Genomic DNA, 16,989 nt, shown 5'->3' with positions numbered 1-16,989 from the left:
TGAAGGCATTCATGTCTGCTCCGGTACTGCGTCAACCAGACCCGTTGCTGCCATTTGGACGTTAGATTGTGCCCCTGACTCTCCTCTTCACCATTCCCCTCCTGTTTATGACTACCCTTCTATTTCACCTCACAGCTCCTTCCTGCCTGTAGTGAAAATAAACTCTTGCATTTGGATCCACACCTACCTGTGTCCTGACTATTCGTTACACACTGTAGATAGTGTCAACTCATTATTCCATATTCAGAGCCACAAACAAGGACACTCACATTGCAGTCTATTATGTCTTAGCAGTGCAACAGTATAAGAGTAAAATATTTTCAGTTCCTTAATTAAATGCATTTTTGAAATGGTGTATTGTGGTTAAACTGAACAATGGCATTCATTACACTTTTACAATATTTACCACTGCAAAACATTCATTATTGGATGTTGTTATTTTCATGGCATGGGGGAAGATGGCAATAGAATATATTCAGTCATTCATGTTATCATTCAATATAGACATTGTTCAAATGTACAGTAATTAAGTGCATTAAGGGATTGTAACCTATTTTCAAATTTACACCAGACTTAGTAGTTCATCAGAAAATCTATACCCATAAATTGAAACTGAAATGAATCTGAGATTCAAGCTGACAGGGTACCTTACAGGAAGGAATCATGAAATTTAAAAATAACAAAAAAGGAGCAGGAGGTGGGCCCCCACACTACCTCTTACATGTATACTCCTCTTTAATCCCTTGGTGTTGATATATTATAAAACAGTGGTGATATGAACAAATCTAACAGTCCACTCTAACCTTCCTTCTGGCTAAAGGAAAGAACAGCACCTGGAATTGGACTGTTAACTTATTTGAGGTAGATGCAAGTTATATAACTATACAACAAACAGGGATTGACACATTGACACATTTATAAAATGTTAAGATTACATTCTGGTTTTCTGGAATTATTGGTTTTTTCCAGGTAATTATCAGAGAAACAGGGCAATGAACATAACAACTGACCAAGTTCAAATTCAGGACACTTACCAGCAAGCTGTTATAAAAAATATTGTTATTGTTTCTCTTTGCCTAGTCATTAATTGCATAAATGGGATGTTAGTGGTCACTTTCTTCCACAATACAGTATTTCACAGTGACCCAAGGTACATTCTCTATATTAACCTTGTAATCAATGACATTCTCATGATTTGCATATCAGTGACTTTGTATGTTTTGACATATACATTGCCTAATGTAAATGTTTCTGTTTGCTGTACACTGTTAGTATTAGGTTCAACTACTCATATGAATACTCCTTTGATTTTGGCTGGGATGGCAATAGAGCGTTACATTGCCATTGGTAAACCACTACGTCATTCTCAGATCTGCACAGTGAACAGGACTTACATTCTCATCTGTTTGATTTGGACAGTCGGAGCTGTTCCTCCAATAGTCGATATTATCATTATTGCAGCAGTGAAACCTATTTATTTTTTTAATTCTGTCATCTACTGCCAACCAGTTATTGTATACAACACAAAGTATAATGTACAAAAGACAATTGCTACACTATGCCTTTATATGTCTGTTGTGTGGATAACGATAATCTACACTTACTTTAGAGTTCTTTTTATTGCTAGAATAGCCTCATCTGGCTATCATCAAACTTCAGCTAAAAAGGCACGGAATACCATCCTTTTGCATGGTGTGCAGTTACTGTTATGCATGTTGTCTTATGTAGCCCCTGTTTTGGATATGGTACTCATCCCATTTTTCCCAGATCAACGAACTCTCATTTCCTTCATTAATTATCTGCTTACAAATATTATACCAAGGCTGCTGAGTCCTCTGATCTATGGAATTCGAGATCAGAAGTTTGTGAGATATATTAAAGGCTACTTTTCTTGTAAAGTTGTTGTAAAGGTAACACACTAAGTGATGTGACTGACAGATCTGCAATAGATGAAAAAAATATATGAAAATAGTGTCACATTTAAAGGTGTTTAATTTTATATACATTTTATATTTTATATTTTATATAAAATGATTGATTATGTTCATTCTATATAATCAAAATCAAAATACATGCAATGCTATGCACATGCTTTGCACTGGGTTAGATATTGGGCTAAATTTAGGTCCCCAAGATTGTTAAAATAATTACTTAATTTTCAGAATTTTATTTACATATAATTTTTTATAGCCTTTACACACACACACACACACATATATATATACACACACACACACATATATATATATATATATATATATATATATATATATATATATATATATATATATCGGCCACCAAATGTTCAGATGTGGTTTCCATGGCTGCTGATCACCCTCACCTCACCTCACCGGTACTATGCTATATAATGCTTTCAGGACTTCCGAGTGTTTCGAAGCATTGCCAACATTCAGTGTGCATACAAAGCTGTTCTCTGTCTTGTTTGTTCTGTGTTCTGTTCTGACTTACCTGTTTTATGTGGTTTTTGAGTTTTGCCTCACCCCTTCTGTACTGCCGCCTGTCTATATTTCTGGTATTTGACCTTTGGTCATCTGACCTCTGAGTTTTGTTTCTGACCCTGCTCTGGGTTATTCAGTAAAGTGCCCTCCTCATGGATCATTCCTCTGTGTCTGAGTCTGTTTCATCACAAAATACTTCATCTGTGGAGATGCAACATGCTACCCAGACTCAAGGAAGATGCTTATGTTCATGCTTAAGACAAAGCTGGCAGAGTATGAGAGCAGCTTTGTCAATGTAAAGATTTCTTACTTCAATGGTCCCTGTATTTTAACCAAAGCCCTGGAGTTTTTTCCCATGGACACATCCAAAATAGCCTTCATAACATGTAGTTAACGTCCCATCTTACTGGTAAAGTAATGGCTATGGTGTATGGGAAGCTCAGACTCCTGAAACACAAGTAAGTTTTGATAAGCTTTTTAGGGAGGTGTTCAGATATTCTCATAGTGACAAGCACCCCTTTGAACAATTACTCCATTTCCACCAAGGGAGAACCCCTACAGTTGATTATGCTACAATGTTCAGGACACTTGCTCCACAGAGATGGCAAAGCACTGTATATTAATTCATGAAAGTCATCAATTCGATATGTGAATATTTCTCATCAGCCAAACATTAGAATATCAATCTTGACTCAGATGTAATATGTTTATTGAATAAGCATAGATGCACAACAACATGCACAACAATCATTGACTAAGATTCTACTAATGACCAGGAGTATCAATTTCACTAGAATCACTATAATAACAGTCAATCATAACAATGCAACCAGGTGAAAATTAACACAAATGATTTGTGGTGGATAAAAAGTAAGTAACTAGGCTAATAAAGAAAAGAGAAAAGAAATAAGGAAAATAACTTTTTAAAGCAACCTTTGGGGATGACCAACAAGGCAATCTACTTATCAAACAAAAAGACCAACAAAAGACTAATTAACAAAACATGCTTTCATGATGATAGCATTACTAAAGTATAATAGAAGAATCAAGGGGGAAAAGGGAAAACAGTTATGAAACTGTAACCTTTTAGCAGGTATGAGGCGAGAAGCAGACTCCAAATGCAGGAGGTTCTTTAATAAAGGAGGGAAACAAAACATGGGAGGCTAGGAAACAGATCAAGATGGGGGGGACACTGAGGCAAATTTGCACGCAAACTAAGTAAACAACAAAACAAGGACAATAATGATGAAACCAGTGATAATGATAAAGACTCTACACATGACCAAACTTACCAAAATAACCGACAACATGGGAAACAAAACACAGGGCTTAAATATTCAAGACAATTAATGACTAACCAGACACAGGTAAACATATGAACAGGGAAAACCAAAACAAGGACTGGAATTGAGGAACAGGCGATGGGCAGAGAAAACAAAACCAAGAAACGGAGCCAGGAAGTAAATAAAGCAGACACGACAGGAAAATTATAGAAACAGGGATGCCAAGAGGGTGGCCAGTCATGAAAGAAATAGTTGGAGGGAGAACTAATTATAGGTCTAAGGGTGCTGATGACAGATGAGAGGAAACGGATCTAATTTGATGTATATACAATATTGTTACTATTGATTACCAACTGATAATGTTAAAACGGAAATGCCTGTTTTTATGACTCACAGGTGCTCAACTATGTACAACCATCAGGGTGGCACAGAGGGAGCGTGCCCGTGGTCCACTGAAGCCACCTGGACAGCACTGAGAGAGAGCGGCCATCTTCCATCAAACTACCAGGATGACACTGAGAGAAAGGGTCCATTTTTCCTTGAAGTCTTCTGGATGGCACTGAGAGAGAATGTCCATCTCCCATTAAACCGCTCGGATGGCACTGAAAGTGTGTCCATATCCCCAGTGTTGCAGGTTCGACAGTATGCAAGTGAAGGCAATGAAGGCTAATGACTATGAAAAGGATTCTTGGACTGAGGGAATGGAAAAGAATTTCTGTAGCACATACAGGAATACAGGAATACATAGGATCTACTACAAATCAACTAAACAAAGAAAATCACACTACCAATTTTTACCTCCTAAGTTTTAGAATGAAGTTTGTAAAACAAACCCTGGGATGGGTAGAGCTATTGAATAATCAACATAATTACTTTCCTAATTTCTAGAAATTACTATCTGCTAACTTTAATATATTGTCTAATTGGTTTATATAGGATATCTAGGAAACACAACTAGGAGTGATTAACAATTTGGTTACAGTAAGCATGAGGTAAGCAACATACAAATTGTGATCTTCCTGAATAATGCAAATTAACTTCTATGTGCACCTCCAATTTTATGCTCATTTTTTTTTACAATTTGCACTTCTGCACTAAGACTGGTTATCTGAAATTGTACATATAGGACAATGATCATTCAGGATTCAAATTGAAGAAGACACTTGGGCCAAGACATTCATTCCCATCCAAGCTTTTTCCATGGTTAAGATTCCATTTGAGCTCATCTAATATATAAGAACATGAACAAAAAACAAAAAAAAATATTTGGGGGGGGAGGGGGGGGATGTGCATTTGGATGCTGGAGATGAATTTTCAGTCATGCTCTTTTTTTCCTTGTGTCATTCCTAAATCCCCCAGTTGGATAAGTTAAACATTCAAATATAAAATGAAGATGCAGACTGCAGAATCAGTTAAAGAGAATAGCTGGGCCCATCTTTTATTGCAGGTTAATGTTAAAAAGCATTATTGAGGCACTCTCTGGAGAATGTCTAACAATCAAACAAAGAACCCACATTTTTATACATTGGTCAGAAGTAATTATGTGTTCACCCCACATTTTTACATACTATTGTTTGCATTCACCACCATTACATCCAAACCATACATTATTCAAAATATGCAAACTGATATTCAACACCCACACCAGTTGGAACCCGTTACCACCACATTCCAAGAAAAGACTTATCTTTACCTTGTCCTAAAGAAGTTTTTCTATACCGTCCTGTGCCTGGTGGAGAGGTCATATATCTTACCCTGAGGTCCACCAAAGCCTACCCAGGATCCTTTGATGAAGCCTGCAGAGGCCTCTATAGAGGCCTCTGCCCTGTACGCAAATCATTCTGAAAGGACAAATAATCTCTATACTCCTGTATGTTTAATGTTATTAATATGTCTAATGCACAGGTCTCTTTTCCCTGTTAACACTCTTTTTATTAACTCACCTGAGTTCAGGAGCTATACAGTATTTTCCAGTAGGTGTCCTAGACATCTCCAAAGTGCACAGAAATCTCTCCAAAGGCCCAAAAAGTCATCAGTCACTATACACAGAGTGTGCAAGATTTGTTTTGCTAAAACATCACAACAACCTTACTTAAAGACAATATTAACTTAATTTTTATCACTTCGGCAAGGACACATGGCCCAAATTTTATGATCCCTAGACTTGGCCTTGGGAACTCAAAGACCGTAAAATACCCTTAAGGATGAGTTCACAGAGACAGGAGACAGGAGGTGCACATCTCCAAATCATGTTTACAACAGGTTTGTGAGGCACCCACTGAGAAGCCTGTTGAAAGAGTTCTGGTTATAGGGGACTCTATTTTGCGACACATGAAATTAGCTAGGCCTTTGGGACACCAGCAGCAGTAGTTAGCTGTATACTGGGGGCCAGGGCACCAGACATTGCAGATAATCTTAACCTCCGGAGTTTCCATGAACATTGGTCGCGGTACTCTCCCCAATTTCCTGGAATCCTGGCAGCAGTTTGGGACATGCCTAAGCACCATCCTCTAGGAAGCCCATTTAGTGTCAAAGGAGTAGGCGTCCTGTGGTGGTTGGTCATTCTGTGGCACAAGTGCCACAGGGTGTGGGGCAGGACGCACAGACTTCGTCGATGGTGCAAGACGTTTATTAACATTAAACATATATGACAAAGGTGGCACTCACACATAACACTTACAGTAAACATGAATGTACACTTAACATTAAATGAAGAACACATACACATTAATACAGGACTACACAAACGTTACTGAAGAACGTTACGGCAACAATGTTTTATGGAGACTGATGTTAACATATAAGTAGCGACAATGACCAACGAGGGTGCACACACTGACAGGGGTTAAAATGGATAGACAAACATTCAACAGTAAACCCTGTGCAGGTGTGTGCAATCCCGGGGGGCGTGGTTACAAATAATACACATGTGACTCCCCCTGCACACGGCAGGTCATACCATGGTACTCGTGGGGGGAGGAGCATTCTATGACAGCTAACATCTAATGCACTCATGATACATGAAATCCTAACAGATCATACATTTAACCTGGATCAAGCCAAATGAGTACATAGCTTTAAATGAAGCATGTCCTTGTGGCCACAGCTATGTATACCGCCCTCATCTAAATGGCTGTGGAGGCAGCACTGCAGTTATTTTGAGTCCTCTGAAATTATTTTTGCTAGCATACATGATGTAGCCAATGATAAGAAGCCCACCCAGCCTCTTCCACTAATTGGCATCTACAGGCCATCAGGACCCTATTCAGAATTTATTAACAAATTTGCAGATTTCCTCTCTAATCTAGTCACTCTACTAGAATGAGCCATTATTGTTGGTGATTTCAATATTCACTTTGATAGTGCCCAAGATGCACTGAGATGGCATTTAGTTCTATATTAGAATAAATTGGTTTCACCCAATGTATAAGAGAACCCACACACTCTGGAGGACATAGGCCACCAGTACTAAGATACGGTGTAGACAAAGAGAACATAGTCATACTACCCCAATCTGATGCCATCTCAGACCATTCCCTCATTTCATTTGAACTACATATGAGCCACAATGTAGTACCCTCAACCTCGCTGCCCCAGCAGATGCACGATTATGTCAGCCAATGCATCTAGATTTATTGTGAATTTCCTACTTATCTTTTGCGACTAGAATACCCTCAAACCCCATAGAACTTGATCAAATACCTGAATGCTTAGAATCAGTATTCCGCTGCAGACTCAATGATGTCGCTCCACTTACGAATAAAAAATTAGGGACAAAAAATTAGTACCTTGGTATGATGAGCACATTTGAAATGTAAAATAAAACACTTGAAAAATAGAAATTAAATGGTGCCACACTAAACTCCCAGCTTGCATGGAAGAAGAGTTTCCTCAAGTATAGAAAGGGACTTATTACAGCTCAAACAGATTATCTCTCAACCCTAATAGAAAATAACAAAAATAATCCTAGATTTCTAGATTGCTAAATCATTCAAATTAGCAGTAATCATACCACTAACCTTGACCCATGCCAGCTATCAAACTACAGGTTGATCTCAAACTTTCAATTTCCAAGACCCAAGAAATACTGTACCTCAGCAGTTAAGCTCATATCTGAATCAGAACCAGATACAGTTTTTACTAGAAGTAGAAAATTTGATCACATCACTCCTATCTTAGCTACTTTACATTGGCTCCCAGTAAAACTTTGTTATTTTGCCCTCAGTGATTGTGTTTTCCTCTGTTAATAAACTGCCCCCTGCACATGCATTCTTCCTCTTGCTTGTTCCGAGTAGAAATGTTACAGAATAACCGTGCATACTAAGAGAATGCAGCAGGAGGGCTTCGGTCCGTCGCATAGTGTTCCGTCCTCTCCGGTTCAGTAACCCTCACACCACACAACGAGGGGCGCTGGATTACTCCCTGAGGCGGAGTTGGATTACATCAGGACTCTGTTCTCCATGCTCAAGGATGGGAAGCCCCTGGTATTGCCTTCACTCTGAGTGGCGACTCTGAGTGAATATGATGGCGAGGACAAGTCGGTGGGGAGATTCAGCATGCAGTGCCGCATCTATCTCCAGTACCTGACCTACCCTAAACCCCCTGAACTAGTGAAGGTGCTGTTCATAAAGACATTTCTTCAGGGTAAAGCACTGGCGTGTGCGGAGATAGTCTTCCAGCACAGAGCTCAGGAGGCTAGAATGGTGGAAGGTTTCTTCTGGCTGTTAACAGTACAGTTTGCTACAACTCCACCAAACCTGCCATCTGTAGCTACTCCCCTCTCAACCACCCAACCAGTCCCTGCCTCCTGCATGGAGAACACAGCCCGACCAGTCACTATCTCTGGCGTGGTGGTCGCCACCCAGCCGGATCCAATTCCTAGGATAAGAGAAGCCACCCAGCCGGATCCAGTCCCTGCTTCCTGCATGAGAGACGCTGCCGACGCAATGCAAGAGATGACTCCGTCAGTTCTATTCCTGTTCCTGTGCCCAGAATAGTGGATGCCATCGCCGTGAATGTTCCAGGCACGAGAGACACTGCCGGTCCAGTTCCCTGCGCAAGAGACACTGCCAGTCCAGTTACCTGCGCAAGAGACACCGTTCGTATTGAGCCGGATCCAGCTCCCGGCACGAGAGAAGCCGCCCAGCCAGATTCAGCCCCTGCCTCCTGCGTGAGAGGTGCTGCTGAGCCTGATCTGGTCCCCGGCATGAGAGACACCGTCATCCGGCCAGCTCCGGTCACCGGCACGAGAGCAGCTGCTGAGCCTGATCCAGTCCCTGGCGTGGGAGAAGCCACCTGTTCCTGTTCTTGTGCCCGGCAGAGTGGATGCTGTTGCCATGAATGTTCCAGGCATGAGAGACGCCACCAGTCCAGTTCCCTGCGGGAGAGACACCATTCATATTGAACCTGTTCCAGTTCCTGGCATGAGAGAAGCCGCCCATCCTGAGCCTGGTCCTGTTCCCGGCATGAGAGATGCCACCCATCATGAGCCTGTTCCCAGCATGAGAGACACCACCTGTCATGAGCCTGTTCCCGGCGCGAGAGAAGCCACCAGGCCCGATCCAGTTCCAGCCCCTGGCGTGAGAGACGCCTCCTGGCCTATCCTTGCTACCGAAGAGGTCTCTCAATCTGTTCTTGTTCCCTGTGTCAGGTACACCCCTGGAGCTCCCTGCAGTGCTGCTGACTGCCATACCTATGCCTCCAGACCCTGCAGCACCACTGAGTGGTACAGCCACATCTTTGGGCCTCTCGGACCCACCACTGCTGAATGCCTTAGCTGCGTCTCCGGACCTTCCAGACTCACCGCTGAATGATGCGGCCATGGCCATGGGCCCGCCGCTGCTGAACATCGTGTCACTGGACCCGGCTATTCCTAGAGTAGAGGAGGCAACTCCACAAATCCCAGCGCCACGCGCCAGGCCTTTCCCTGTGGTCGCTCCTCTAGACTCCCCTGTGGTCCCAGTAGATGCTACAGGTGTACCTCAGATGACATTTGGGACTCCCTCAGCCATGCCTTGTGGCGAGCCAGTGACCCTTGAGGTCCCTCCGTCAACCTCCCGGACCCATACAAACTCTTTGGTTATGCCAGGAGTCACTTTTGAGACTCCTATGCTCCCTGAGGCTGCTGTGCCAGCCCCCAATACTGTTCCCTTGTCTGCCTCTGTATCTTCTTTTCCTGTTTTGCCTGCTTCTGTTACTGCTTTTGTCTGGGTTCCTGTCTATGAATCCAAACCAGTTCATGTGAACCTAGTGAGACCATTACCCTGCTGTGTGGCATTAGTATTTCCTTGCCTGTATCCGTGCCTGTTATGTACCTTGTTCCTGTTCCTATGTTGCTCGTGCTTGATATACTTACCTCTGTCTTTGCATTTGCTTCTGTCCCAGTTCACACATATGTGCCCGCTACCAACATGTCCCCTCTCCTCTCATCTCCTGACTCTACACCCTCCTCCTGTTCCAGCCGCCTTACTAGTCTGTCTGCTTTCCCCTTCCTACTTCTGTCCCTATGTCTGCCTTGACTCCTGAGTTGGCCCAGGATTTAGCATGGAATCCCTTGTGTGCCCCGGGCCCTGCCACTAATCCTTGCTATCATCCTGCCCCTGGTCCTGTCCTTTCCTTGGTTGCTCCTTGTGTTTCCCCGTTTCTTTCCTGTCCTGTCTTATCATCCCTAGCTCCTCCCTTTGGCCCTGTCTCTGCATTGTGTAGCCCTCTACATCGTCTCTGTCTAACCTGAACTCCTGTCTGTTCTTGTGTCTAGTCTGGTTCCTGTCCCAGCTCATTGCCTTGCCTGTTCCGTCTTTGTCAGTGCCTTGTCCTGGTCCTGTGTTTCATTTTGCGTGCTCCGGCTGCCATCCTGGCGTCCCTATGTCTGTATTTTCCCGTTCATGTCTGTTTTCCTTTGCATCTCTGCTCTGTTCCTTGGTTTCGTTTTTGTCACCCCTCGTCTGTTCCTTCATTCCGGTCTGTGTTTTGGTTCTCCCTGTCCCATGTTCACCTGAGTCTATTTAGTGCATGATTGTTTTGGTTATTTGTACCCTGTGTTTGCTCTTCTACTTTGTCAGTTATTTTGGTAAGTTACGTGTGTTCTATTGTGATTAATTATGCTCGTTGGTTTGCCGTTGCTTTTCCATTTGTTTAGTTTGTGTATCATTTTGCTTCAGTGTTTTCTCCTTGCCCCTGTTATTTTGCCCTCAATGATTGTGTTTTCCTCTGTTAATAAACTGCCCCCCGCACATGCATTCTGCCTCTCGCCTGTTCCGAGTGGAAACGTTACACTTTATAGAAAGGTTGGCTAATTACTCTTGGCCAAACAGGATTAATTCTAATTTTATGAGAAAAAGAATTGACTATGTTGACATTGTAGTGGAAAGCAAATTAAACAGCTTACAACAGACTAACAAACTAGATACAAGACATAAAATAAGACTGTCACGGCATGGCCCCCCTCTCCTAGACTCCTCCCTGTGTGTGTGTTTGTCCATCATCATACCCCATGTTCATTGATCATGTCAGACCTGTTCTTAGTTATGTTCGTTGTTAGCACAGATATTTAAACACCTGTTGTTCTGTTGTCTGTTGTCTGTTTTTGGTGGTTGACCCTGTGTACATTACATGTAACACATCACGCAAGTGCTTTCTGGTTTTGCTCTTTGCTACGTTATTGCGGTTTAGTGTGTTTTTAATGTTCTGTGTTTTTGTTTTGGTTTTGTTTGTGTTGTAAATAAACACTTCTTTGTTACAGAGACTTTCCTCAGCATTCAACCCCCTCATCATGTCTCGTTACAAAGACACTATTCTAAGTACTTAATTATTCTAGCAAGTGGTTTCAACTTCTCCAACTTTAACTCCAGCTTTTCCTCCAACTTTAACTCAAGTTTAACTCACTCTTTGTTCTGAAGCATCAATTTTTATAATACTAGGTTTGTCCATGCATGTTCATGCTTTCTTTGTCTCATCTTTGGTTTTGGTGGAGTAATAAAAAAATTAACACAAAAGGAGAGAAATAGGGGAATTAAACAATTATATAGTGATATCTGGTTATGAGATATGTCTTTTAAAGTGTAACAGGTGGGCTCAGTTATCCTAATTCACCTGTCTTTTGGTCCAAATATTTCTAGATGTAGTGCAGATGTTCTTAAAAGTGATATAAAGCACACAATTATATATAGTAAAGCAGTTACATTTTCATGACAAACACAGAAGGAGTGACATAGATAGAGATATAGAAGAGGATAGAAAAGAGAGCTAAAGGGAGCTAGAAAGCATGATGATTACACAAGTAATGTACTGTCCTAATATTAATAATTCAAATAATCTTTCTCTGTCTGTTATACTTGAGATGAGGAGGTAATCATTAAGTAATATATGTATGAAAGGTAATATGCAAACACTAGAATAATAGGTTAAGGCATAGACATAATAAATTCATGAATGACCAAATAACAAGACATAAAAAGTATTAATAAAATTTAGAGAAAATGGATTTCATAACAATGCAGTGATGAAAATCTTTAGATTTCACTCAGAATTGAGTGTGCTGAGACTGTTATGTATATAACAGGGCATTGTTGGCCATACGTGGTCAATAAGTCCAGATGGGGGTGTCTGTTATAGTCACTGAGGGGCACTGTGGATTCATAGTCCATACAATCAGGCCTGACTGAGTAATGTCTTGTGTCCTTGGAGTAATAAACCTTTCTTACAGAGTGGCTTTGAAGAGCTGATAAGAGAATGGGGGTCCATTTCAGTAGAACCCAGATGCTTCCAGTGTTTATAAAGGAGGCTTCTCAGATTGGATGTTATGAGTTGTCCTAGGGGTGAATGTCCTAGGGCCTAAGGATGGAGACTGGTATTCCACAGCATCTTGATAAGGAGACCTTCTGTGAGGGGTGTTGGGGTTACCTTAGGGTTAATTGTAGTCGTAAAAGTGAGGGCTGCAGCTTCTACTACATCTCCCCTACTTGATATGATGGTCAAGGTCATGGGCATCAGGCTGCCCGTGTGGAGACTGCAGGTATCAGAAGACAGGTGCAATACAACATCCACATGCTATACCTGGGTGTCTTGGTTTAGTTATTCTAAGGTTTTGATCATCTAGTTTAAGGATAGATGGGATAGCAAGTGTACATCCAGGCCACTGACTATTCTCTGAACTCTATAAGGACAGATACTTTATGTAGTGCAGCCCCCATCTATGTTAATTCCCAAGATAGAGAATTGGCATTCCTAATCAACCTACCTATAGGCCACAGATAATATCTACAGGCTCAAAAACATAGTAAATCTTGGATTCTGGCAAGGAGAGACATACATTAAAGTGCAAAGCCCAGCAGTTGTAGCCTACCATGACAGAAACTCTACTCTATAGAGTAACACTCAAACTAAAAATATCCACTACATATTCTCCAGCAAACCTTTCATAGCGTAGCATAGCACTATTGGTATTTGTGGCCTTAGGCCCATGTTGACCCATGCACAAAATCTCATCGCCGTTACTCTTAGATTCCAGGTAACCACCACTCAAGCTGAAATATTGGTAAGGCCCTGGTTAGTAAGCACCCTCGCAGTGGATGTTATGCTAACATATGACCAACATTACACTGCCAGTTGTATTCCCTTACCTAATCAGACTTTTTGGGTTAATGTACCACAGCCCTGTAGTGACCATCCATAAGATAAGCTAAATAGAGTATACACTAAGTGGGCCTGGATGTTTGCAGATGTTTCCCTAGTAGCCTCAGTCAAACATTCCTGTACTAAGGAAAGGGGTATTAGATATCTAATCTAGTATCCCTTTCCATGGGGAATGTTGCTCATGGTGAGGCTATCCACTGAGGAACTTACTTGCAGCATATCAGACATTAGCATGTTTATGAGTTCGGTGTGAGCATAGTCACAGCCAATAGTCTGAATGACTGATAGAAGAGCGTTAACGGTTTGTAGGGTCTTAGAGCAATGCTATGGGTGTTGAGTACAAGGACAGTGCCCTTCACACTCTGTCCAATAGCTTGTAACTGTGCCTGTTGCATGGCAAACTATGTTTTAATGTCAGGAATCTCTGCCTACATGTCGTCTGACAGTGGCTAGGCTGATAGTGTTCACTGCGGAGGTTCCAATACTCAGGATGAATCCCACAGCAGTTGCTGTGGCTAAGGGTGCTCATAGGAAGCATTTTGGCCTCCTGTTTTGCCCATACCTTGCAGCGGTTCAACTTGACAAACACCTTTTGGGTGTGTAGGTGGCAGATAGTAATCAACAGTCGGGACTTCTCTTTCAGGACAATTCCTGAATTAGGCCTAGGTGCGATAATTTCAGGGGTGGCGGCAGTTGTAAAGGGGCTGAGGATCAGTTCAGCACACTTTGCCAGGAGCGTGAAGGCTATTGCTAGATTATGAGGCATATGTTACATAGTTTACTTCACTGAGTATATTATCATGTGTACATATGCGGAAGAAGGCTGCATGAAAAACAGAAAAGGGGGAGAAAAGTAGGATTTAGGAGAATATTAGTCTCAGGATTCTAATCTCTCTAGTACTGATAACTATAACATTAGGTCACAGGAGTTTACTCTTTCTGCAACTTGGGGGTTTACTCTGCATTCTCACTCCATTCCATGACAGCTTTGTGTGGTCTGATTTGGTTACGGTGGACCCATTTGAGTGTCAGCTCCCTTTTTCCTTGAGTGACTTTAATCTGATACACAACAGGCAGGAGTCTGTCAGTTATAATGTCCGCACTGGACCAATAGGAGCAGAACCTTCGAGTTAGTTTCCCTGTGCTCTGTAGGGATTATCCCACCAAGTTGAACAAACACATAGTACCACACCTTGACACTTGGAGCTCATCATTGCACCTGGTATCACTCCTTTCCATGTGTTGGGAGAATGCAAATGTGGCCCTAAGATGTTTGTGCAAGTTTTTATACACACACACACACACACACACACACACACACACACTCGACAATTACATACAACAAGGATCAGGTGGACGACACAGGAGGGCGTGGCACTACAGACTAAGGAACACATGCACAGTTTGAGGAGGAGGGAGGGGCCGTATCGTGACAATTCCTCTGAGTTGTCATCAGAACCCAGGGAGTTGTAGTGATCAGGGGAAACAGGTGGCATGACATAACATTAATACATTTTCTGTAATTAACCAGTAATAACTGATAGTTGTTTCCATGTATTTAGAGTGGTGCTCCGTGTTAATATTTTATAAAATTCTGCATTTTTGCTACACAGTTAATCAGAAACTTCCTACCCATAAACAAAAACTGAAATGAAACTGAGATTTGAGCTGAGGGGGGAGCCCACATTAAAAAAATTAAAAAATTAAAAAATTAAAAAGGGGGAGTGGCTAAATTTACCAAAATCCCTTGGTGTTGATACATTATAAAACAGTGGTGATATGAACAAATCTAACAGTCCACTCTAACCTTCCTTCTGGCTAAAGGAATGAAAAGCAGCTGGAATTGGACTGTTAACTTATATGAGGTAGTTGCAAGTTATTTAACTATACAACAAACAGGGATTGACACATTTATAAAATGTTAAGAGTCTTGATTACATTCTGGTTTTCTGGAATTATTGTTTTTTCCAGGTAATTATCAGAGAGAACCAGGGCAATGAACATTACTACGGACCAAGTTCAAATTCAGGACACTTACCAGCAAGCTGTTATAAAAAATATTGTTATTGTTTCTCTTGGCCTAGTCATTAATTGCATAAATGGGATGTTAGTTGTCACTTTCTTCCACAATACTGTATTTCACAGTGACCCAAGGTACATTCTCTATATTAACCTTGTAATCAATGACATTCTCATGATTTGCATATCAGTGACTTTGTATGTTTTGACATATACATTGCCTAATGTAAATGTTTCTGTTTGCTGTACACTGTTAGTATTAGGTTCAACTACTCATATGAATACTCCTTTGATTTTGGCTGGGATGGCAATAGAGCGCTACATTGCCATTGGTAAACCACTACATCATTCTCAGATCTGCACAGTGAACAGGACTTACATTCTCATCTGTTTGATTTGGACAATCGGAGCTGTTCCTCCAATAGTCGATATTATCATTATTGCAGCAGTGAAATCTATTTCTTTTTTTAATTCTGTCATCTACTGCCAACCAGTTATTGTATACAACACAATGTATAATGTACAAAAGACAATTGCTACACAGTGCTTTTATATGTCTGTTGTGTGGATAACAATAATCTACACTTACTTTAGAGTTCTTTTTATTGCTAGAATAGCCTCATCTGGCTATCATCAAACTTCAGCTAAAAAGGCACGGAATACCATCCTTTTACACGGTGTTCAGCTAATGTTGTGCATGTTGTCTTATGTAGCCCCTGTTTTGGATATGGTGCTCATCCCATTTTTCCCAGCTCATCGAAGACTCATTGCCTTCATTAATTATCTGCTTACAAACATTATACCAAGGCTCCTGAGTCCTCTGATCTATGGAATTCGAGATCAGAAGTTTGTGAGGCATATCAAAGGCTACTTTTCCTGTAAAGTTGTTGGAAAGGTCATACCATAAGTGATGTGACTGACAGACCTGCAATAGATGGAACTAATGTCACATTTAAATGCTCACCCTTTTTATTTCATTTTCATCAGTTCGAAGTATCATTTCAGATGAACATATTGTTAATACAAAAGAAAATATTGTTTTTGATTATATTTACACTATGTAAAGGGAATAATAACACATATTTCAGTAGCACTGTTCTAATTTTTGGCAAAATGACACTGTGATCATCATCAAAGGGCCACACTGAAAACCACATATATCTCCCCCCCCACTCCCCCGCAAGTAATTTTTACAAGCATCCTTCCTAATTTGCGTGTATGCTTAAGGGGTGTACAATTTATTGTTTAGAAATAATTGCAAACAGAATGTTAGTGTTTTTTCTTGTTTATATGAGCTCTGCACCCTATGTATTAGAAACCCTCATATTGTGCCTGGACCTTCAGGCCAGTTTATAGACTCATCTTACGGGTTAATATTTTAAGACCTCAACTGTACAATTACCAACTGTAGGACATATGTTGCCATGCACAATTCATCAACCACATATTGTATGTCAGACTGCTATACAACAGAAACTTACAAAAACATCAAGTCAGACGGCTTTATTATAATTAAAAATATATAAAAAACACAAGCATTATATTAGATAGCTATAAAATGCTATAAGTTATAGGATATAACAATAGGTTGTTGA

The 16,989-nt window shown here is 41.0% G+C and overlaps 2 protein-coding genes across 2 annotated transcripts; both read left to right on the top strand.

Annotated features, from left to right (window-relative positions):
* The first annotated feature begins 992 nt into the window (after positions 1 to 992).
* Positions 993 to 1,922, top strand: LOC118241030 (odorant receptor 131-2-like). Its single transcript, XM_035524107.1, has one exon. It carries the CDS (start codon positions 993 to 995, stop codon positions 1,920 to 1,922), a length of 930 nt encoding a protein of 309 aa, XP_035380000.1.
* Positions 1,923 to 15,371: 13,449 nt separating this feature from the next.
* Positions 15,372 to 16,301, top strand: LOC113574250 (odorant receptor 131-2-like). The gene has a single exon (XM_027005021.2). The coding sequence runs from the start codon at positions 15,372 to 15,374 to the stop codon at positions 16,299 to 16,301; it is 930 nt and encodes a 309-aa protein (XP_026860822.2).
* Positions 16,302 to 16,989: the final 688 nt, after the last annotated feature.

This window comes from Electrophorus electricus, chromosome 3, assembly GCF_013358815.1.
Source record: "Electrophorus electricus isolate fEleEle1 chromosome 3, fEleEle1.pri, whole genome shotgun sequence".
In the NCBI taxonomy this organism is placed as follows: domain Eukaryota; kingdom Metazoa; phylum Chordata; class Actinopteri; order Gymnotiformes; family Gymnotidae; genus Electrophorus; species Electrophorus electricus.
Note: the sequence above shows the minus strand (reverse complement) of the source record. Positions and strands in the feature narration are given on the sequence as shown.